The following is a 23,757-nucleotide window of genomic DNA, read 5'->3' as shown; positions in this document are numbered from 1 at the left end:
TTACTTATACAGTAGATTGGAATAATCATTATAGTCTCATCTAACAAAATGCTTTCTGAGAGGTACCTTAGGGAAATACCTGGGTTTGAATTATAGTTATACCATTACTGAGTGGCCCTTGATAAGTTACTTAAATTTTATGTACTTTAGTTTTCATCTTCAAAATGGGGTAATAAAAGTCTCTACCTTATGGAAACAATATGAGGATTATATAAATTAATATATGTAAGGCACTTAGAATATTGCCAGATATAGTAAAAATGCAATACATATTCATTTTTATGATTATTATTACTTTTCTTTGTTCAAACTCCTCTAAATTATTTCTTCCAGGAAAAACATCATATAAATGCTTTGAGACCTTTAGAGTTCATTGACCTCTTTCTCATTTCATTATTTCTACTGGTCCTCTGCATGTTATGAGGGGCACAGTACATACAGTGTCTTTTTGAGAAGGAAACTTAGTGATTTACTTGATGGCCTACTGAGGGTCAGGATCCAGGTCATCACTTTGCCCTAGCCCAGTGCTCATTTCACTTAACACACAATATAAATTAGCAAAAAATTTTTTAATATACTTGGTTCTTCATCATTGAAATATCAATTTTAATATAGTTTAGGTTTACTTTAACTACTGATGATTATATAGCTTAGAGTGCTTAAAATATAGGTAGAATTTGTACTGAAATCACAGAATATCATCTCATGAGGTTATCTCTGAAACTGAATTGCTGAATACTACTTGAGTCCCAAGGCAGACAATCATAGACCAGAAAGAGGACAAGGAAAGTGACTGTCACACAACAGATTTATAAAAATGACAGTTTTCCCCTTTTCCCTTATTATTCATGGCCTAAGATCACTATCATTTTTGCCATTAAAACTATGCCTGCTAAATTATTATGATAGAAGTGAACAATTAGATATGAGGTAGAAGAGAATTAAGACAAGAGAAAGATAATATGGAATTACAGGGAAAATTTCAAATAAACTTGAATATGAGAAGTTCTAATTACTTGGTGGTAATTTTTTAAAGTCCACAGAAGTCCTCCCTTATCCACTTACTGGAAAATTTCCTTGGAAACAGTTATCTTCTAGGAAGTATGAATATTTCCTCTTTTGCTTTCATAGTCAAAAGATTTGTAGTCACCAATCATGAGGAAATGAAACAGTAACACATGAACTAAACAGTATTTTAGATAGCAAAAATTCCTATTCTCAGAAATAGAAATTCTAATAACTCCAATACCAATACATACCTTAGAACCGACTTTTCTTATTTAAACATTTTTATATGACTTTACTATTCTACTTTTGGGTATAATATTTTAAACTTTTGGATATAAATATTTTCAGTGTGTAATCACTTTCTTTCATTATATCAAACATGTTTATACCTGCACGTGATGGACAACAGATTGGAGAGTTTGTGTAGGCATTCAGAAATGAAGTGCCATGTGTTTTCATGAAGTTGATAAAAGGAAGTTTCACTACCTGATTTCCTGGATGAAATGTTAGCCTTCCATCCTGGAAAAAAATAAATTTAATCAACATTGACTGCATTAAAAAAAGAAAATTATTTCCTTTAATTTCACATGAAATTCACAATAGCAGAAGACTTCAACATGACTGTATTAAACCTCAAAATATAAAACAAGTACATAGAATGCTACAGGAAATCTATGGCATAAACATCTCAACTTTAGCATTACACTTTAATTCATATGAATATAATAAATAAACTAAAGGACTTCTGGGAAAGTTCTTTTGTGGGATGATGGGCTAATTGAAAGTATTTATTAATACTAATAACAGTAATAGTATTAATACTATTGATACTAATGTAAGTATTTATTGAGTATGTAACTATGTGCCAAGCACTGTGCAAGATTTGAGGATACCATAATGAATAGAATAGAATTCTGCTGTGGCTGGGGTTGTAACTCAGTGGTAGAGTGTTTGTGTAATATGTGTGAGGCACTGGGTTCAGGCACCACATATAAATAAATAAAGGTCGATCAACAACTAAAAAACATTAAAAAAATAGAGTCCTGCTCTCATGAAGAGTTAAAATAGAGTCCTGCCATTATGAGCTAGTTGGAGAGACAAAATATATCTAAACAAAACATGAATATTTACAAATTGAAGGGCTTTGAAAAAATCCTGAGATACAGTGATTTTGATTGCTCCTGAATACTTTTGAATCAAGATTGAACCATAGCTTGGTACTCAGTTCCTCAAGATTCTAGACTAGAGAAAACCTGAGAAGTTTAGATTTCAGTGCATCATCCTAATGAAAGAATCTAACAGTACCCAACTACTTGCAAGATTGTTTATAGTGTTCTTCCCAGTAATGTCCATCACACTAAAAGACATTTTCACCAGACTCTAGTATATGCTCCTGTCCCCAATCCCCACTCCTGAAACTCTCCACCCCAAACTAAAATCAATATAAGTGCAGTGCTGAGGAGATGAAGGGAAGAGGAAGTTGGGGTTTACAGATGCCTATGTCCTTCAATACCCAGGCAGAGGTGTTTATTTTCTTTTCAAGAAATGGGTTTTTAAAGATATAGTTCACATATCCATACAACTCACCCATTTAAATTGTACGATTCAATGGTTTTAGTATATTCAGGAAGCTCAGCAAGCATCATTGCATTGCTTTTAGAATATGCTCATCATCTCCAAAAGAAACCCCATACTCTTTAGCCATTATCCTCGATTCTCTCAAATCTCAGGTAATCATCAATCTACTTTCCATCTCTCCATATTTGTTTTCTCTGGACATTTCATATAACTAGCACTTATAAAATGTGGAACTTTCTTATTTCTTTTACTTAGCATAACATCTTCCAGATTTCAACCATATTTTAGTATGTATCAGTACTGCATTTCTTTTTTATTGTTGAATATATTACCAAATTTTATCTATTTAACAATTATGGACCTTAATTAAGGTTGTTTCCATTTTTCAGTATTAGTATAATATTGCCAAAAAAATCCATGTACAAGTTTTTGTATAGACATTTGTTCTCATTTCTCTTGGGCATATGCCAGAGTAGAATTGTGAGATTATGACAGTCCTGTGTTTAACCATTCTAAGAACTACCAAACCGTTTTCCAAGATGACTGCACCATTTTATATTCTCACTAGCAGTGTCTGTGGGTTCTAATTCCTTCATATTCTTGCCAACTCTATTTATCTTTTTGATCACAGCCATGCTCATGGGTGTGAATTAATGTCTCACTGTGGTTTTGATCTGTAGTTCCCTATTGTTTAATGATGTTGAGGATTAGCCATCTATATAACTTCTATGGAGAAATGCCTTTTTGGCCCTTTTCTTTCTTCTTCTTCTTCTTCTTTTTTTTTTTTGTGTGTGTGTGTGTGTGTGCGCGAGGGGATGAATCCAGATCCTCACACATGCTAGGCAAGCACTCTACCACTGAGCCACATCCCTGGCTGTTTGGCCCATTTTATAATTGCTTAATCCAAGATTATGAAGATTTATACCTACGTTTGCTTGTAGGAGTTTTATAGTTTTAGCTTTTACATTTGAGTCGTTGATTCATTTCAAGCTAATTTTTGTATATGATTGAAGGCAGGATCCAACTTTTTTCTTTCTTTTCACATAGATACTCAGTTTCCTCAGCACCATTTGTTTAAAAGCTCATTTTTTCCTACTAAGTGATCTTTTTTTTTCTTATTAGCTACACATGACATTACAATGATCTTGGCAATTCATACCTTTGAATCCATCGGGGTATAATTTCTCATTTTTCTGATTGTATAGATTGCAGAATCACATTGGTCACACAGTCATCTATATACATACGGCAATCATAATGTCTATTCTATTCTGCTGCCCTTCCTATCCCCCCTTCCCCTCCCCTCCCCTCCCATCCCTACTAAGTGATCTTAACTCCATTGTTAAAAATCACTTTACCATAAAAGGAGGGTTTTTTCCCCTAAACTTTTTAATCTATTTCATTGATCTGCATATTTATGTACCTTTATGCCAAGAATACATTATATTGATTACTGTAGCCATGGAGAAATTAATAAGGATAGCATTGAATTTGTAGACCAACTTGGTATTACTATATTAACAATATTAAATCTTCTACTCCATGAACATGAGATGCCTTATAATTTATTGAGGTGTTCTTTAACTTCTTACAACAATGTTTTTTTAGTTTTCAGAGCATAAGAATTGTACTTCTTTGGCAGATTTATCCTATTTCATTCCTTTCATTGCCACTTTATTTATTTATTTTTCTTTTTTTATTAGTTACACATGACAGTACTACGATCTTGACAATTCATACATTTGAATCAAATGGGGTCATTGCCACTTTAAATGAAATTTCTTAATTTTTTTTTTAGTTGTACATGGACAGCATGACTTTACTTTCTTTCTTTATTTTTATGTGGTAGTGATGATTGAACCCAGTGCCTCACACGTGTTAGGCGTATGCTCTGAGCCACTGAGCCACAAACCCAGCCCTGTTTTCTAAGTTTTTGATCAATTACATGTATAGAAATTCAACTGATTATTGTATATTGATCTTGTATTCTACAATCTTACTAATTTATTAGGTTAATAGTTTTGTGTTTTTCCTGACTAGAACAGGTGAGAACACAATACTTGTCTTCTTTCTGATTTTAGGCAGAAAATATTCAGTCTCTTACTACTACATACAACGTGAGCTCTGACTTTTTTGTAGATGCTTTTTACCATGTTAAGAAAGTTCCCTTGGGCTGGGGATGTGGCTCAAGTGGTAGCGCGCTTGCCTGGCAAGCGTGTGGCCCGAGTTCGATCCTCAGCACCACATACAAACAAAGATGCTGTGTCCGCCGAAAACTGAAAAAAAATATTTAAAAAACTCTCTCTCTCTCTCAAAAAAAAAAAAATCTTAAAAAAAAGAAAGTTCCCTCTTATTTCTAGTTGGTCGAATGCTTTTAGCATGAAGGACTACTAAATTTTGTCAAATGCTTTTTCTGCATCTATTGAGATGATCACATGGGCTTTGTCCTTTACTCAGTTAACATGATATATTACATCAGTTGATTTTCATTAAATCAATCAAGCATTTGGGGATAAATTCATTTGCTTATGATGTTTAATACTTTTCATATTCAGATAAATTTGATTTGCTAAGTTTTAAAGGATCTTTGTTTCCATATTCCTAAGAGATAGTGGTCTATAGTTTTCTTGTGATGTATTTGGGTGGCTTGCAAATCAAACACATACTGATTTGTTAAGAACAAATTCTTAATTCCCCACCTTCTCGTGTTTCACAAGAGTTTATGAAGAATTGGTGTTAATTGTTTTTTAAATATCCTTTAAATGTTTAGTAAAATTTACCAGTGAAGCCATCTGGACCAGGATTTTTGGGCATGGGTGAGTTTTAAAATTACCAATTCAATCTTTTTGTCATGGGTCTCTCCAGGTTGTCTTATTTCTTGTTAGTAGTTTGTGTATTTGTAACAATCTGTCCATGTCATCTAAGTTTTCTGATTTGTTGACATATTTTGTTACACATTACATAAGGAAATATAAGTAAATATAAGTACTCCCTTACAATTCTTTTATTTGTGTAAGTTAATGTCCCTTCTTTCTTCCTGATTTTGGTAATTCAGGCTTTTTTTTTTTTTTTTCCTTCCTTGGCCATGCAGACAAAGATTTGTCAATTTTCTTGATCTTTTAAAAAATTAATTTTTGGTTTCATTGATTTTTCTCTTTTGTTTTTCCATTATCTATTTCCTTAATTTCTGCTATGATCCTTATTATTATTTTCTCCTTGCAGGAGCTTGACTTGTCTTTTTGGCTTATCTCTCCTGTATGGATACTTTACAATATTAGTGAGCTTCAGCAAGGGTCAATGGGGATTTAGTATTCTCAGCCTCCTGCACCTGGCATAGTGTCTCTGTCCTATAATAATGTGGACTAGAGGAGGGGAACCCTTAACACCTCGGCTGCAAGTACCTGGAATTGAACCCATTCACATTGGATTTGGAGGAGATGAAAAATGCTGACGGCTACCTCTTCTGGTGAGATACTGTAATCTGTGATAAGAGAGTTGAGAGGAAAGGGAGCCCTGTCTTCTTGGTCACATTTGCCTAGAGGAAAACTTCTGTCAAGCCATGGTTCACTGCCATGGACTCATGCTCTTTCCAAGTTTTAGCAGATTTTGTTGAATAAATGTTTACTCATTTGGTACTTGCTCTTAGGATGATTTCCAGATACTTAAATGCTATTTAATCATTTTTAAAAGTAGTTTTATTTCTACTTTTTTTTTTTAAAGTAAGTTTTACTAGTTCTGCTGGGTAGTGGTCCTTTTGTTGCCATGCAGAAAGTAAAAACCAAAGTACTGTTTTCTTACCCCAATTATTATTAGTTCAACTGCCCTATGATAAATCATATTGTCAAGAATATGACCGCATATCATCAAACTGATATAGTATAACCATAGACAGAATTATTATTTCAAATTGGCTTAAAGAATAGTGTTAAATACACCTAAAACAAAAATTGCAAAAAAACTCTAAGTTGCATTCAGGACTACCATTATTTGGAATAATATTACCATATCATTTTCATATATATATATTCATATATATCTCTTCATAATTTAAGATATGAGTTGAAACTATCAGTATGTTATCAGATTTTTGTTGCTGTAACCAAATATCTGATAAGAACTTGGCTTAAGGTTTCAGATGTATCAGTTCATAGTGGACTGGATCCATTGCTTTGGCCCTAAGGTGAGGCAGAACATCATCAGGAAGGGTATAGCAGAGAGAACTGGGAGCAACATATAGTCCCCAACAGCATGCCCTCAAGGGATCACTCCCTTCAACTCCTTTTAGTTTCCACTAATTCATTGATATGATTTACAGCCCTGAAGATCCAGTCATTTCCTAAAAGCCCCACCTCTGAACATTTCTGAATTGGGGACCATGCCTACAACACAGGAATCACAGGGGGAAACTTCATATCCAAACCATAACAGGGTTTTTCTTACTTCTAGACCTTTCTGGTGTACTGATCTAGAAACTACATATATTTTAGAAAAAGAATAATAAATTGTGAGATCGCACTGATACTTTCAATTGAAATTTAAGTTTATAAGAGGCTGAGGCAGGAGGATCTCAGTTCAAAGCCAGCCTCAGCAACTTAGCGATACCACGTTTCTAAATAAAATATAAAAAAAGAGCTGGGGATATGGCTCAGGATTAAGTGCCACCGGGTTTAATCCCTAGTACTCTTCCCTCACAAAATGATGATGATGATGGTATTATTATTATTATTATTATTTTACATAAACACACAATTTCTCTGGAACATAAAGGAATGGATCAAATTATATCAACACATTTAAATTAGCATTAACAGGATTATTAGATACCTGGGTGATAAAGTTGACTTCCTTCATTTCTCATCCAAACATTAATTCCTGCGAAGAGGAAAGCTAACATTCTTTTATGGATTTGCAGAATGTTATTTCCCCCAAATGAATCAAACGGTATGGACGAAAAATTCATTAATAGTGGTGAAATAATTTAGTGTTTAGAGGTCAGCATTAAAAATAAAAATTTTAAAGATGCTATTAGAGTGCATTTCACTTACTATTGTTTTAAATACATGCATATGTATGTGATGTAGGTGCGTACATATATACGTGGCCTCACAATAAAATGTACTTAACTGTGCAACGGGATAAAACATACTCGAAAGCGTCTCAAACTGCTCCCCAAAGCCTTCAAGGCTGGAGCAGGTCGCAGATCTGGAGCGGCGCGTCACCCGGCCCTCACGGTACTTACGAAGGAATCGCTCACAACTAGCACCACGTTAGGAGCTGGGGCTGCTCGCCGCCTCTGCCCGTCGGTCCTGGGGGCTGGCAGCGCCAGCGCAGAGACTGCGACCACAGACACCCACAGCAGCAGCATGGGCATAGCGGTTCCAAGAGCCGGCTGCTGGGCCAGCCTCTCCTGGAACTCCCTGCAGGTGTGAGAGGGTGGAGACGTCCAACAGCTCCCAGAACTTGCAATTTGGTTTCCACATACTACACAGTAAAGCAAAACTCCACCCGCTGAACTACTACTTCCATCAGGCTCAAAGCGGGCACATGCGCAAAGAAGGAACACCCCGCCTTTCCTTAACCCACGTTAAGTCCTTTTAATCAAATGCCGAGCACACTAACCCCAGCCCCTCCCAGTCACGTGACCGATGCCTGGGAAAGGCGCATGCGCCTTCACTTCAGACTTGGCGTTTGTGTAGGAGCCGGATCTGTCCCAGGTGGGTTTGGTTCGTGGTTCGTTTATGCATAAATTGGAGCCTAAAGGCAGTTGAAATGGTACTTTGAGAAAGGATCGGGACCAGTGCTGTTCGATTTGCGCCGAACATGCGTGGCTTAGTGTTCCGCGAGAGCGTGAACCGGGCGTTGATGAGGTGGCGGCGCGTCTGTCACTTAAGTTGGGTGGGGCGGTTCCTTATGGGGCTTTGGCTGGACCTGTTCAGATGCGGTGCGGATACTTTAGGGCACCTGAATTCCCTTTTCAAGGAAATTTCTAGCCTACCTCATCTGGTTGCCTCTCTTTGCCTATGCAGTAGGATTTATTGTGAAAAGTGGGGCCTGGTAAGAAGTTTCAGGTTCTAGGCGGGGAAAAGCTTAGTTTGTTCCTTGCCTTCTGAGTGCAAAGGAGAAAAACAAGCAGAAGCTCAAAGGAACAAATGTTGGGCTGTGTGACGTGTTCCGTTGATTGACGTAGGTTCCAGATACTGTTTTGCTGCAGAGTAATCAGCTATTCTCTTAATTGTTTAGATCTTTTGGAGAATTCTGGAAGAAGCAGATTTCTGATTCAAAGCCAGATTCTTCATTTCATTATCATAGTTTCAGGTATATAATTGCACATCACACCTATTGTTTTTAATATTTTTCATGAAAAGGAGGAATTGTACAGCTTATTTTTTTAAAAAACCAACACAATTTTAAAATCCTGCAAATTTTTTTTGCATAGAATAATTGTAACAGGAGTCAGACCTTAAATATTTAATAACTCACATAGCATTTTGTGCTGAGTATTATACTAAGCATTTACTTAATATCTACTGTGTGCCAGGTGCTTTTACAAGGAACGTTTTCTTACTTTGACCATTTTGCTGATAGGAAAGCAGATTCAGAGAGGTTAAATGAATGGATTTAAGATCACACTGGGAGTCAGCCTGAGCAGGACTGGAAATTGTGCCTTAACTCACTACTCTGTCACCATTAATTACAAATTTTCCTGTCAACCTACTAAGATTGTTTTGTATTACGAAGCAGAATTGTTAAGCATCATGCTAACAAGATCTGGGAACATGCAGAAATTCAAACTTTAGATTTTTCCACAAGGAGCTTACACTCTTAGCAAACCTAACATACCTAAAATAATAGTACATTATGGAAGTTAATACAAGTAGACTCCCTCAAGAACAGAATATGTTTCCAAAATTGTTTTGGGCTAATTTGGAATGTAGAAAATTATCATAGAAACAGTATCTGCTGAAATTTAAGATTTATAAAATTTTTGTTTAACTTCTTTTCATGGCATAGTAATGGTTCTGTGAGGTATATTTACTTTCTATGGCTTTGTATCTACAGGCCTTTATTCTGATGACAGGATTACAAGAACACATCTTCCTCTTTCTTCTCTTGGCAGTGTGAGTGAAAGCAGATGCTGCAGTGGGTTCAAACAAGATAGATATTTCAGGGCTCTAGAGACATAGTGCTGGAAAAAATCTTTTTTAAGATTTATAGTCTTGATTTATACTCCTTTGTTTTCTCACCAGTAACACCCTTTACTGCTGAACTGACCATTCAGCTTGCTCTTCAACATTCTTGATGATTGGATTATCCAGCTTGTGCTTTGTCATCTCCAGTCATGGGAAGCATACTTCCTTTGAGCAGTCCATTCCACATTTATGTAGGTCTAAGTATTAAAAGTTATTATTTTGAGGGGCTGGAGTTGTAGTTCAGTGATAGAGTGCTTGCCTAGCACTTGTGAGGCACCGCATTCGATCCTCAGCACCACATTAAAAAAAAAAAATAAAGATATTATGTCCATCTACAACTAAAATTTTTTTTAAAGTTATTCTTTTGCACTGCAGTCAGTCTGCCTCTACTTTTAACCACTCATTCATTACTCTCCACTTTTACATGGGTAATCTCTCCCTTTGAACTGTCTTTACCTCCACTCCACTAATTTTCTTTTCTTAGTCTTATCACTAACTTACACTGTCAGAAAATTTACTTTGTAGGTGCACATGTGTGTATATTTATGTTGCAGTGAGGATAGGGGTTCTTTTTAGTTTGCAAGGGCTGTCATAATAAAACATTAGATTGGTTGGTTTAAACAACAGAAATTAAGTTTCTCATAATTGTGGAGTTTAGAAGTCAAATATCAACGAGTTGGGAGGTTTAGTTACTTTTGAGGTTGCTTTTCTTAATTTGCAGATGGCCAGCTTTTTTTCTGTGTCTTTATGTAGTCTTTCCTTCTATACATTTGTATCACTGGTGTGTCCAGATTTTTTCAAAAGATGATAGTCTGGATTAGGGTTCACCTTTATGAGTTCACTTAGCCTTCATTACCTTTGTTATCTCTAAGTACTTTCACATCTGAAGTACTGGTGTTAGGGCTTCAAGATATGAATTTTGGGTATATTTCAGCCCATAATAGTCTCTGTTATATGTATATATCTTAAAATCATCAATTAAAGGTTACTAGGTTAGGGATTGCTTGCTTTAGTAAACTACTCTCCTTTTCAGAAAAGTCTTCAATTGAAGAGTCTTGGTCTAATTTTTGATTCTCTGTACTTCTTTTTAATGTCCAAATTCTCATTAGTACTGTGTGTGCTGCCTATAGCAGTTATCCAAGGAACTTCTGGTATAGTTTTGGGAGACACATTTATACACACATAAATTTAATAATAACATAAAGTTATCAAATTAATTGCAAAATAAAAAATGAAAACCAAGACATTCCAAATGCTTTTGGAGAATGCTAACATTTTTAAAATGTCATCTGGTTTTCACTGGAAAATAAGTCCCATGATCACAGAAGTTTCAGAATTGCTTGATTAAACTATTTTTGGGTATTTAGGACATCTCAGAAACTTTAAAAGTGCTAATATACATTGTGGCTTTGAAAGAGTGAGATATATTATGTATGGTAGTCACAAAGTTCCTCGGCCATTTATTGATACCTTTAAGCATGCTAATGTTTCTTAGAATACATTTTTGGAAATGCTCCTATAGGTAATGAATATACAAGTTCAAACTAGTGTGTGATTGGTCTGGGAAGGTTGTGCTTAGCTCGTGAACTTGAATTCTGTGTAGCATGAAAATATAAACAGTGGACAGGCTGAATGGGAGGAGCAAAGATGTACAGTATAAAACTCTGGGGGGTGATTAAAAAAAGTAATGTGAGATAATATTGAAACATTACCATGTGATTTGATGGTAGGGTTTTTTTTTATTGGTTGTTCAAAACATTACAAAACTCTTGACATATTTCATACATTAGATTCAAGTGGGTTATGAACTCCCATTTTTACCCCAATTACAGATTGCAGAATCACATCGGTTACACATCCACATTTTTACATGACGCCACATCAGTGACTGCTGTATTCTGCTACCTTTCCTATCCTCTATTATCCCCCCTCCCCTCCCGTCCCATCTTCTCTCTCTATCCCATCTACTACAATTCATTTCTCTCCTTGTTTTTTTCCCCATTCCCCTCACAACCTCTTATGTGTAATTTTGTATAACAATGAGGGTCTCCTTCCATTTCCATGCAATTTCCCTTTTCTCTCCCTTTCCCTCCCACCTCATGTCTCTGTTTAATGTTAGTCTTTTCCTCCTGCTCTTCCTCCCTGCTCTGTTCTTAGTTGCTCTCTTTATATCAAAGAAGACATTTGGTATTTGTTTTTTAGGGATTGGCTAGCTTCACTTAGCATAATCTGCTCTAATGCCATCCATTTCCCTGCAAATTCCATGATTTTGTCATTTTTTAGTGCTGTGTAATACTCCATTGTGTATAAATGCCACATTTTTTTTTATCCATTCATCTATTGAAGGGCATCTGGGTTGGTTGCACAGTCTAGCTATTGTGAATTGTGCTGCTATGAATATCCATGTGGCAGTATCCCTGTAGTACGCTCTTTGTAGCTAGATCATCACCTATTTGTTGTGTATGTATTGTATTGCTCAATAGGTATTGAATATTAAGAGACTCCAAAGATTTATGAACTGCATTTATGGATTTATTGAATTGAAACACAGGCCATATATATGTAGGATAATTTAAAATATCTTTTAAATTCCAGGCTCAGCTAAGTGTGGTTCAGAGGAGGGAGTGATCCCGGTGGCAGGCTTTGGCCTAGTATTTGTGTAGTAACTTAATTTGAAGAGGATACTCATGTTTGGGGATAGCTGTCTTTTAAATAAGATAAACAAGAAGATTACTTCTTGAACTAGGTATAGGAAAGTGGCAGAAGGTTTGGGAATTTTGAACATATAGAGAAAAATTTATAATAACTACTGGGTTACCATCATACTAGTCATTTTAGGAATGGCAGGAAAGTAGTGAAATTACTTGAGAGGATAACAGATCAGGTGAACAGAATTAATATACTTGCGTTTGGGCATTCCATCTTTGTGCATATCAGGTAAGTGATATCCTCACTTTACCAGCAAGGAAATGGTAAGGTTGAACAAGGTCAAAGGGGTTGATTTCTTAAGCTCCTTCTCAACCGGGTTAAGTCATGGTAGGTAAACATGACAGAGTCGTAGGATTGACAGAATCTGTGGTACTTCATAAGAACTGAGTCGAAGTGACTGAGTAACACATTAAAATCAAGGGTGGGGTGGCTAGTCAGTTGTTGGATGGAGGCTAAAGGAATCAGTGAAATAAACCCAGGATTTTACTTTGATTTGTCAAATAAACTTTTATCTTAGTTTCTTAAACATGAAAAATAATAACATAAATAAAAAACATATGAAATAACAAATAAAAACATGAAAAAAATGTTCAGCATCTCTTGTGTGGAATACCATACTTTGTTTTCTTACCAGTAAGACCGTTTACTGCTGAACTCACCATTCTATTAGATAAATTTTAATACATGTTTTGGTCTTGTAAACTTACTTTCTGGTCCTTGTTCATCTGTATCTGTGTCTCCTAATATTTTGCACTTCCTAATTCTGAAGTAGCATGTTTATTTTCCACTTCATTCAGCTTTTCAAACCACTTTCATTCTCTCCATGAAGTATTTTAGGTAGTTTTGTTTGACATAAGCTATTTCAGAATGTCATCACAATATCTTTAGAATTTGTAGTTGTGTATTTGTAGTAATATTTTGATAGCTATTTAAATATTTCTGATGACATGTTCACATGAGGTAATGTTTTCCTTAGTTTTCAAACTAATATAGTTGCATGATGTGGTAGCTTTTTACATACTTATAACCCTTTATATAGCTTAGAACGAGGTTTACTTTAGCATGGTTAGGCTGAAAGTTTGTAGTAAATAAGTGCCCTCAGTTTCCCTAGATTCAAAACAAAATAGCATAGAAATAGTTAATACTCTTTTTTGGCTTAAGTCTTTATTTTGACTTGGTGTTTATTGAGTTTCTGATTTTTTTTTTCAGAATCTTTCTGATCTCTTATAGACTTTTGTTTTCATTACCTGAGACTTGTAGGAATGCAGTTTATGCCAATTCAGACATTTGAAGATTAAGATTAGTGTCTCACTGAAAAAGAAGATTAAAAATTGTACATGATTACTTCTCATGTTTTAAATTATTAATTGAATGTGAATATTATATTTAAAAAATTCATATTTGGGGTTATGGATGTTATCTCTTTTATATTACTATTTCTTATTTGTTTTTATTTAATTCAGATGAAAAACAGGTAAAGAACAATCTGCAATTCAAGAAGAAGAAAGAGGTGGTGATAATACATAAAAGGTAAGTGTCTAAAATGCTTATTGATAAGCATCTAGAGTCTATATTTACTTAATGATTGTTATTACTGGTTCTTTTCAGAAGAAAGGTTTAATGGCATAGATTTTGTAAATCATAATACAGCGAGGAAATGGTAAGGTTGAACAAGGTCAACGTAATTTTTGTTACTAGATTTCAGAGTATTATGTCAACTCAGGAACTGACTTCCTTAACAAGACTCCAAAAACACAAGAAGTAAAATCAAAATCAATAAATGGAATAGCATCAAATTAAAAAGCTTCTTCACAGCAAAGTAAACAATTAAGAGCATGAAAAGAGAGCCAATAGAATGGGAGAAAATCTTTTCCACCTGCTCCTCAAAGTGGGCATATACAAGGAACTGAAAAAACTTAAAACACACACACACACACAAAACAAAAAAAAAAATCAAAAACAAATAATAATGGGCAAAGGAACAAAATAGGCAGTTTTCAAAAGAAGAATGAATGGTCAACAAATATATGAAAAAAATGTTCAACATCTCTAGTAATTAGAGAAATGCAAATTAAAACTACATTGAGATTTCGTCTAACTCCAGTCAGAATGGCAGTTATCAAGAATACAGGTAACAATAAGTGTTGGTGAAGTTGTGGGGGAAAAGATACACTCATACATTGTTGGTGGGACTGCAAATTGTTGTATCACTCTGGAAAGCAATATGGAGATTCCTCAAAAATCTAGGAATGGAACCACCATATGACCTAGCTGTTCGTCTCCTATATATATTCGAAAGATAATCAGCATACTACAGTGAAACAGCCACATCAATACTTATAGCAGTATAGTTCACAATAGTCAACCTATGGAGGAAACTGAGGTGCCCTTCAACAGATGAATGGATAAAGAAAATGTGGTATATATACAGAATAGAATATTACTCAGCCATAAAGAAGAATGACTTTATGGCATTTGCTGGTAAATGAATGGAACTGGAGACTATCATCTAAGTGAAATAATCCAGCCCCTCAGCTGGGGACTTTAGGACATATCAATCAATTTATCTATGGCTGATAGTTTTGAGGATATTTATATCATTGCCTTTTTGGCATGACTATCACTAATTCTTCTTAAATATAGTTGCTACTTTTTAATCTTGATTTATATTGGATAAAAATGTTATAGGTTGGTCGTAGAAAAATTCTTGGTCTGTACACAAAGGACTTAAAAACAGCATACTACAGGGACACAGCCACATCAATGTTTATAGCAGCACAGTTCACAATAGCTGAACTGTTAAACCAACCTAGATGTTCTTCAGTAGATGAATGGATAAAGAAAATGTGGTATATATACACAATGGAATATTACTCAGCAACAAAAGAGAATAAAATCATGGCATTCATAGGATGGAGTCGGAGAACATAATGCTAAGTGAAGTTAGCCAATCCCAAAAAACCAAATGCTGAATATTTTCTCTGATATAAGGAGGCTGATTCATAATGGGATTGGGAGGGGGAGCATGGGAGGAGTAGATGAACTCTAGATAGGGCAAAGGGGTGGGAGGGAAAGGGAGGAGGCGGTAAAAAAGATGGTGGAATGAGATGGATAGCATTACCTTAAGTATATGTATGAAGACACAAATGTGTGAATATACTTTGTGTACAACCAGAGATACGAAAAATTGTGCTCTATATGTGTAATATGAATTGTAATGCATTCTGCTGTCATATATAACAAATTAGAATTTAAAAAAAAAAAGGAATGGGTTTGAATAGTACCCAGTGAATGGTTAGTCCTCAATAAAGGTTTGCTTGAAAACTTAGTGAATGATCTGCTTCCTTTCTCCTCAAAAGGAGAGAAGTAGTTTTTAGGTGATTAAGGTTCCAATATTTTGTTTCTTTAGAAATTAATCTCCTGAAATTTAAATAAGCATGCATGCATGTGCACACGCACACTCATACATATACGCACTAAATGAAGAGAGAGGGCCTCAGTGCTAGCAATGAGAAATGTCATTTCAAATGCAGAAGGAATGGGAATAGACTACTAGAGAATTGCACTGCAGCATAAGGAATTGTAATTAAATATGGAGATACATGAATATGGAAAGACTTGAATGGGTTACCAAGAGAAAGTGAAGTTTGATTCTAGTGATCTTTAGAAACAATCTACTTAAGTTTTTAATGATTTCCTATTTGTTACTGTGTTTAAGTCCAGATTTGTCTGTGTGACTTTTAAAAGTTGTAATCTTAGACTCTATCTAATCTTGTTTTCTTCTATTCTTTTGTGAGTCATTTCTGTTCCATTCAGCCTGATTTTCTTATTGTTTCTTAAGCTTGCCACAGTCATTTCTGTCTCTTTGCTAATACAGTTTTTTTCTGACTGGAGTAATTTTCTTTCTTTTTTTAAATTTAATTTTTTATTGGTGCATTATAGTTGTGTATAATGATGGGATTTGTTATTGCATATGTGTACATGCACATGTGGAGTGATATTCTTTCTTTATTCCATTTTTAAAAATATTGTTTTAGGGCGGGTGGACCAATGGTATAGAATAGAGGACACAGAGACTAATTCACAAAGTTACAACTATCTTATATTTGATAAAGGGGCTAAAAGCATGCAATGGAGGAAGGATAGCATCTTCAACAAATGGTGTTGGGAAAACTGGAAATCCATATGCAACAAAATGAAACTGAATCCCTTTCTCTCGCCATGCACAAAAGTTAACTCAAAATGCATCAAGGAGCTTGATATCACATCAGAGACTCTGCGTCTGATAGAAGAAAAAGTTGGCTCCGATCTACATATTGTGGGGTCAGGCTCCAAATTCCTTAATAGGACACCCATAGCACAAGAGTTAATAACAAGAATCAACAAATGGGACTTACTTAAACTAAAAAGTTTTTTCTCAGCAAGAGAAACAATAAGAGAGGTAAATAGGGAGCCTACATCCTGGGAACAAATTTTTACTCCTCACACTTCAGATAGAGCCCTAATATCCAGAGTATACAAAGAACTCAAAAAATTAGACAATAAGATAACAAATAACCCAATCAACAAATGGGCCAAAGACCTGAACAGACACTTCTCAGAGGAGGATATACAATCAATCAACAAGTACATGAAAAAATGCTCACCATCTCTAGCAGTCAGAGAAATGCAAATCAAAACCACCCTAAGATACCATCTCACGCCAGTAAGATTGGCAGCCACTATGAAGTCAAACAACAACAAGTGCTGGCGAGGATGTGGAGAAAAGGGTACTCTTGTACATTGCTGGTGGGACTGCAAATTGGTGTGGCCAATTTGGAAAGCAGTTTGGAGATTCCTGGGAAAGCTGGGAATGGAACCACCATTTGACCCTGCTATTGCCCTTCTCGGACTATTCCCTGAAGACCTTAAAAGAGCATGCTACAGGGATGCTGCCACATCGATGTTCATAGCAGCACAATTCACAATAGCTAGATTGTGGAACCAACCCAGATGCCCTTCAATAGATGAATGGATAAAAAAATTGTGGCATCTATGCACAATGGAGTACTATGCAGCAATAAAAAATGACAAAATCATAGAATTTGCAGGGAAATGGATGGCACTAGAGCAGATTATGCTTAGTGAAGCTAGTCAATCCCTAAAAAACAAATACCAAATGTCTTCTTTGATATAATGAGAGCAACTCTGAACAGAGCAGGGAGGAAGAGCAGGAAGAAAAGATTAACATTAAACAGAGACATGAGATGGGAGGGAAAGGGAGAGAAAAGGGAAATTGCATGGAAATGAAGGGAGACCCTCATTGCTATACAAAATTACATATAAGAGGTTGTGAGGGGAATGGGAAAATAAACAAGGAGAGAAATGAATTACAGTAGATGGGGTAGAGAGAGAAGATGGGAGGGGAGGGGAGGGGGGATAGTAGGGGATAGGAAAGGTAGCAGAATACAGCAGTCACTGATGTGGCGTCATGTAAAAATGTGGATGTGTAACCGACGTGATTCTGCAATCTGCATTTGGGGTAAAATTGGGAGTTCATAACCCACTTCAATCTAATGTATGAAATATGTCAAGAGCTTTGTAATGTTGTGAACAACCAATAAAAAAAATAAAATTAAAAAAAAAGAAAAAAATATTGTTTTAGTTATACATAGACACAATATCTTTATTTTGTTTATGTATTTTTATGTGGTGCCAAGGATCGAGCCCAATGCCTCACATGTGCAAGGCAACTGCTCTGCCACTGAGCCACAACCCCAGCCCTCTTTCTTCAATTCTTAAGTCCTGTCTTCTTTTAGTAGCCATCAATTACATCACAAGCCTTTTTTTTCCTCTGAATTCCTTCTGCACTTCTACTTAATCTTATCTGTGGTTTAGTATTTGGTTTTCTAGTAATTCATATGTCTTAGGTCTTTCTCTTGAAGTATATTGTATTCTTTAGAACAGGGACCTTTTTTTATATCATATGCAGTGAATAGCTTGGGGACTGCATGTAGTTTTAATGCCAGTTGGTTCTGCTGTTTATGTATATGTTCCCACTTAAATAGTAGGTTGTAGAAGAGATGGTGATCTTCATCCTGAAAAGGTGGTGGGCTTCTGTTTTTTTTTTTTTTTTTTGTTTGGTTTTATTTTGAGGCTGCTTTTGTTCTTGATTTTTTTACTTGAAAGTTTCTTTTCATTGATCTAGATTGGTTATCATCATTGATGTTCTCTCTCTCTCTTTTTTAGTCTGTGGGTTATTTTACCAAAGGAAACAGGTTTATGAAAATCTGTGAAATCAGCATTGAACTCTGTTACCTAATCATTGAGATTTGTAAACTACAAAAGAATCCTTGTCAAGTTTTCACCCATAAATTAATACCGAGATAATTTCAGGTGAGGCAGTAGTTTCCAAAATGAGAGCATATGAAATACTTTGCTTTAAATTATGTAATTATTATAATTAGGTGTAAGATTTCTTTTTTGCCTATTTGAAGAATCTGGTTCTGGCTATAAAGAAGTTGCTTTTATGGCATCTTAATTTTTATATTATTTTATGTATTATTTATATTATTTTCTTTAAGTCAAAAATATATTTTTTTAACGTCTAACTTCACAAATTTCTTTGGATTTGGGCTTGTACATCACCCTCCTTGTATATAAAGTATTATTAGTGTAATTTATGTTTTTGATTCATTTTGTTGATTAAAACATCTAGAGTCTATTACTACTTAATATTTATTCAATTTTGTTTTGCCTTTCTGATGAAATTTGAAATAAATGAAGTTGGCAGAACATGCAAATATTTCTTTTGTTTTCAATATTGAATTGTGATTGATTTGATTGCCTCCTGGTAAGCCAGAATAGTTATAAAACTTAAAATAGGCTAATTTACTTAAAATCAAATTAATTTACTAGGCATGGTGGTTTATGCATGTAATCCCAGCTATTGGGAAGCTGAGATGGAAGGATTGTAACTTCTAGGCTGGCCTGGACTATTAGGCAACACTCTCAGCAACTGAGTGAGACACTGTCTTAAAAGTAACTCAGTGGTAAAGTACCCTTGGTACCTTAAGTAACCTGAGTTACTTAAAAGTAACTCAGTGGTAAAGTACCCTTTCATTTAACATTAAATGAAGAAATACTTTGTCTACCAATTGAAGTATCTTCTTATGGCTGAAGTTATTGTATAATCCTTTTTCATATTCATTATGCTACCATTCATGTATAAACATTGTGTTTATTTCTCTTTAGAGAAAATAATCTTATAGTAATCCTTATGTGAAGGCAGTTGATATTCTGATTTATATTTTTCAGAAACTAATATTAAAACAGAATGCTCTCTTAAACTTCCTTAAACTTTCCCATCATATTTACTGAATATTACTCTGTGTAATTTACTAAATCTTATTCTGTATAAGACCAAATTTTACTCTGTTTGGGCTTATTCTTTTGGATCTTGCTTATAAAATTGGATTGAGAACCGTATGTATTTTGGGTGCTGACTTACAAGATCATCTTTATTTTAGCCAAAAAATATGGAAAGTGAGTATAATTTAAGTATAGCTCAATTTCAACATATTTACCAACCATCTATAATTTGTCAAAGACTAGGTTCTGGGAATGAGGCAGTAAAAAAAGCAAACAAAAAAAGCCCCAAACCAGACAAAAATCTGGCCTATATAGAACTTACATTCTGGAAGAGTTGGGGGTTCAGATAATAAGTAAGATAAAAAAATAGAATATATAGTGTATTAGAAATATGTTTTGAAGAAAAAATAAGGGGAGGGCTAATGGGAATATAATGTGAATAGGGAGATAGAAGATTTAAAATTGTAAATTATATATCTTGGGAAGATTTCAGTGAGAAAGTGACATTTGAATAAAAATCTGAAGAGGTGAGAGAATAAGCTATATGGTAGTAGAGAGAAAACACAGGTGCCTTTTTCATATGGTTAAGTTTGTTGAGACTCTTACAGTTAGGTAGATTTCTTGTGGATTCAACTGGGTTTTTTGTCTTGACAGATGTCCAGCAAAGAAGTGAAGACTGCTCTAAAAAGTGCAAGAGATGCAATTAGAAACAAAGAATATAAAGAAGCTTTGAAACATTGCAAGGTATCTGATGTTTGTTTCTTCCACAATAAAAGTATGTTACTCATTTACAAGTGTTGTATGGTGTGAATCATTTACTGTCTACATGCAACAAATGTGTTAAGACCATTTAGCAGGACAAGTGGAGTGGTTGAATTAGTAACTCCTTAGTAGGAAAAATTAACCCACACTTCATTTTGTCTTTTTCTTTATTGGTAAATTATTGAAGGCATATACCTGAATACCTGAATGTTTCATAAATATCTTTTGATGGGTTATTTTATATCTTAAAGTTTTTATTCTTTAATGGTATATTGACGTTCTAATTATATTTTGTTTGTGGATGGGAGAATCAGGATTCTAAGCTCTTTTGTATGCTGATGGGAATGTCCCTGCGAAAAGGAGAAATTGAATGTGAGGGAGAAATAGAAGGTGCTAGCATAGTGAAGTCCTTGGGAAGGTTAGGATGGGATCTAGAGCTTGAGAGGAGGGCTCTTGAAGATAAGAGCATTCCCCTCTGCAGGCCTCTGTTTTCTTGATGAAGTATAAACTAATAGTGAGAAAGGATTTTTATAGAAGGTTTGAGCAAAAGAAGCCTTGAAGCAGCTTGACAAAACAAGCTACTAGTAATATTTGTAAGGATTACAAGGCTCTAATAAGAGTCTATTTGAAGTTACATGTTATTAAAAGTGAACAGTGAACTTAAATGTGTTTTTCTTACTTCATATGAGGTCCTCGGAATACCTCTAATACACTATATATTCTATTTTTAAATCTTACTTATTATCTGCACCCCAACTCTGCCAGAATGTAAGTTCTACATAGGCCAATTTTTGTCTGGCTTGGAGCTTTTTTTGTTTCTTAGTCTTATTTATTTATTTTTTACTGTCCTCACCTTTGGAGATGGGATTGGGGTTCAGCTATGGATGGTGAGAAAGAAGAGGGGAAACAGAGTTAGAGGAGTTGAGGGAGTTGTGAACGGGAGTGATGACACTGATGGATTATGGAGTCCAGGCTAGGTAAGGAGGGATGAGAAATTAAAAGTGGGGTAATAAGTAGTAGAAAAGGGGGTGGTGTAAAAAAATTAGAGTTATCAGAATTTTGTTACCATGAGTCCATTATAGTAATTGAACTGGAAAGACAGGAGAAGGGGAGAATAGTAGCATGTTGGAAATCTTATTTTTAGATGGTGGGGAAAAGTGGGAAAGTTAAGTAACTGAGAGGCTACAGTTCAATGGGACATCAACATGAATGTTAGAATGAATATGGGAATTGAGGAGGAGAAGATGGATAGAAAATTTTTGCTTAAATATTTGAGAACAGAGTGGTTCCTACGAGTTTGTTGATGGTAATAGAAACAAGAAGAGTATTTTTTGCAGTATAGTTGGATGAGTTGAGCCTCAAAGATAGTGGTGTTTTTGAAGAAGGAGAAACAGAAGAGGAATGTTGGTAGGGCAAGGAGAACTTCTTTCTCATTCTGGCACTGTGGTATTAAGTATATAAGAGATACGAAGTTAGCTGCAGCATATGAGATTGATAAGGGAATAGCCAAGTTTCAGTCCAGGCAGAACTTACTACAGTTAAAAAAAAAGGTTGAAAATATGGAGGGAACTTGGCTGATCCAGATTGGGCATTCCAAAGGGCACACTGATGAATTTAGGAGAGTGGTAGAGAGAGAATTGGGCAAAATTAGGAGAAATATATAGCAATGTGTGGATAAGAATATCTTTGTGAAGTTCACATTTTCAGTGGTGACTGTGAGGCCAGCAGGGATACGAGGCCATGATAGTACTAATCTTAATACAGAAGAAGGTGGGCAGTCTGTTTATACTGGGTTAGTGTGGTAGATTGAATGAAAGAAGGGGAGAAGGACTATTTCCTTAAGCAGTAGTCTTATTGAACTAATAAAGCACATATGAACCTATTTCTACTGTTACGTACAGCAGCATCTTAACATTCTTCAGTATGTTTCATGCAAAATTCAGATATGAATTCTACCTACTAGTTCATTATTTATACTGAAGGTACTCAACTAGAAAACACAAATGGAGACTAAAATCAGTGACAGATGTTTGATTACTTATTAAGTAACCTAGAATGTTGGTTGACAATAAATGAATTTTTAAAAAAGAAATGTTGCTTCTTAGTGTATTTGCTGTGGCTTTGTCTGATCATCACCTTGTCTACCTGTGGGGCTTTATAATATTGTGTGATCATCCCTTTAGAGAAGGCTTTTCCAGTTTGTGCAGATGGAGTTAGGTATTTTTTCCTCTATGTTCTCTCAGAATCTTATACCTGCTTTTATCACGTTGTTGTAATTATCTGTTTAAAAATCTGTTTCAGATTTGAAAACCAGTAGTTGCTGATTGCTAGATGACTATGCCATTTATCATTTATTTGACAGTTATGTGTGAGCCTTTGGACCTGATGTTGGGGACATAAACATTAATAAGGGCCCAGAGTTTAGAACTGAACTTTGGTAGTTATCTCATTGTTATGGTTTTTTAGGAGGCAGCATTATTAGATAGAATGGGACTTGTGCAGCACATTGATGATAGATTGCTGGAAATGTTAGGTGGATACGCATAAACCTAAGTTGGTTCAACTCATAGTAAAGTTCTTATTTTCTCTAGAATATATAAAACCTTAAGAAGCTAATTTCATTTTAGGAACTAGTTTTGTTTTTCTTTCCCTGCTTTCTACTTTAAGCTGTTTTATACTTACCCAGTATTCTCAAAGAGTAGGAGGGGGCATTTGATGGAGGCATCAGGATCACTTGGGCAGCTTTAAAAAGATATACTTCAGCTGGGCATGTTGGCGCATACTTGTAATCTTAGCATTTTGGGAGGCTGAAGGTGGGAGATGTGAGTTCAAAGCCAGCCTAAGCAACTTAGTGAGGCCCTAAGCAACTCAGTGAGAGCCTTATCTTAAAGTAAATACAAAAGGGGCTGGAGATGTGGCTATGTGGTTAAGCGCCTCTGAGTTCAATCTCTGGTATCACCTCACCCCCCCAAATTTTCTCTGTCTGTCTATCTATCTATACCTCATATTCCAAACCCTTTACAATCACTAATGCAGTTCAGTTCCCTGAGGAAACTGAAACTAGAGAGATTAAATAGCATTCCAGGCCACTCTGTTAGTGATAGATGCAGATTTCCTGATTTTTAATAGACTGTTACTTTGTTGTTGTTTGTTCAATAGT

The 23,757-nt window shown here is 35.2% G+C and overlaps 2 protein-coding genes across 4 annotated transcripts in view; one reads left to right on the top strand and one right to left on the bottom strand.

Annotated features, from left to right (window-relative positions):
• The window catches only part of Arsk (arylsulfatase family member K), a 43,443-nt gene extending 35,326 nt beyond the window's left edge, over nucleotides 1-8,117 (bottom strand). The window contains exons 1-2 of the mRNA XM_026385893.2: nucleotides 7,826-8,117; nucleotides 1,398-1,527 (exon numbers count right to left, since the gene is read on the bottom strand). Of these exons, the coding sequence (XP_026241678.2) occupies nucleotides 1,398-1,527; nucleotides 7,826-7,957 (262 nt within the window). The 5' untranslated portion in view covers nucleotides 7,958-8,117. The remainder of the gene's footprint in view (nucleotides 1-1,397; nucleotides 1,528-7,825) is intronic.
• A 142-nt stretch (nucleotides 8,118-8,259) lies between these two features.
• Skic3 (SKI3 subunit of superkiller complex) overlaps nucleotides 8,260-23,757 on the top strand; it is a 96,582-nt gene continuing 81,084 nt past the window's right edge. For 2 of the 3 annotated variants that reach the window (XM_026385897.2, XM_026385895.2), the window contains exons 1-3: nucleotides 8,260-8,300; nucleotides 13,949-14,015; nucleotides 20,490-20,579. In XM_026385897.2, coding sequence (XP_026241682.2) covers nucleotides 20,490-20,579 — 90 coding nt within the window. In that variant the 5' untranslated portion in view covers nucleotides 8,260-8,300; nucleotides 13,949-14,015. Of the gene's footprint in view, nucleotides 8,301-13,948; nucleotides 14,016-18,713; nucleotides 18,861-20,489; nucleotides 20,580-23,757 lie in introns of all 3 variants that reach the window. The other variant, XM_026385896.2, reaches the window with a different exon arrangement.

Source organism: Urocitellus parryii, chromosome 1, assembly GCF_045843805.1.
Source record: "Urocitellus parryii isolate mUroPar1 chromosome 1, mUroPar1.hap1, whole genome shotgun sequence".
Lineage (NCBI taxonomy): Eukaryota > Metazoa > Chordata > Mammalia > Rodentia > Sciuridae > Urocitellus > Urocitellus parryii.
The sequence above is the reverse complement of the archived record's forward strand: the minus strand, read 5'-3'. Positions and strand labels throughout refer to the sequence as shown.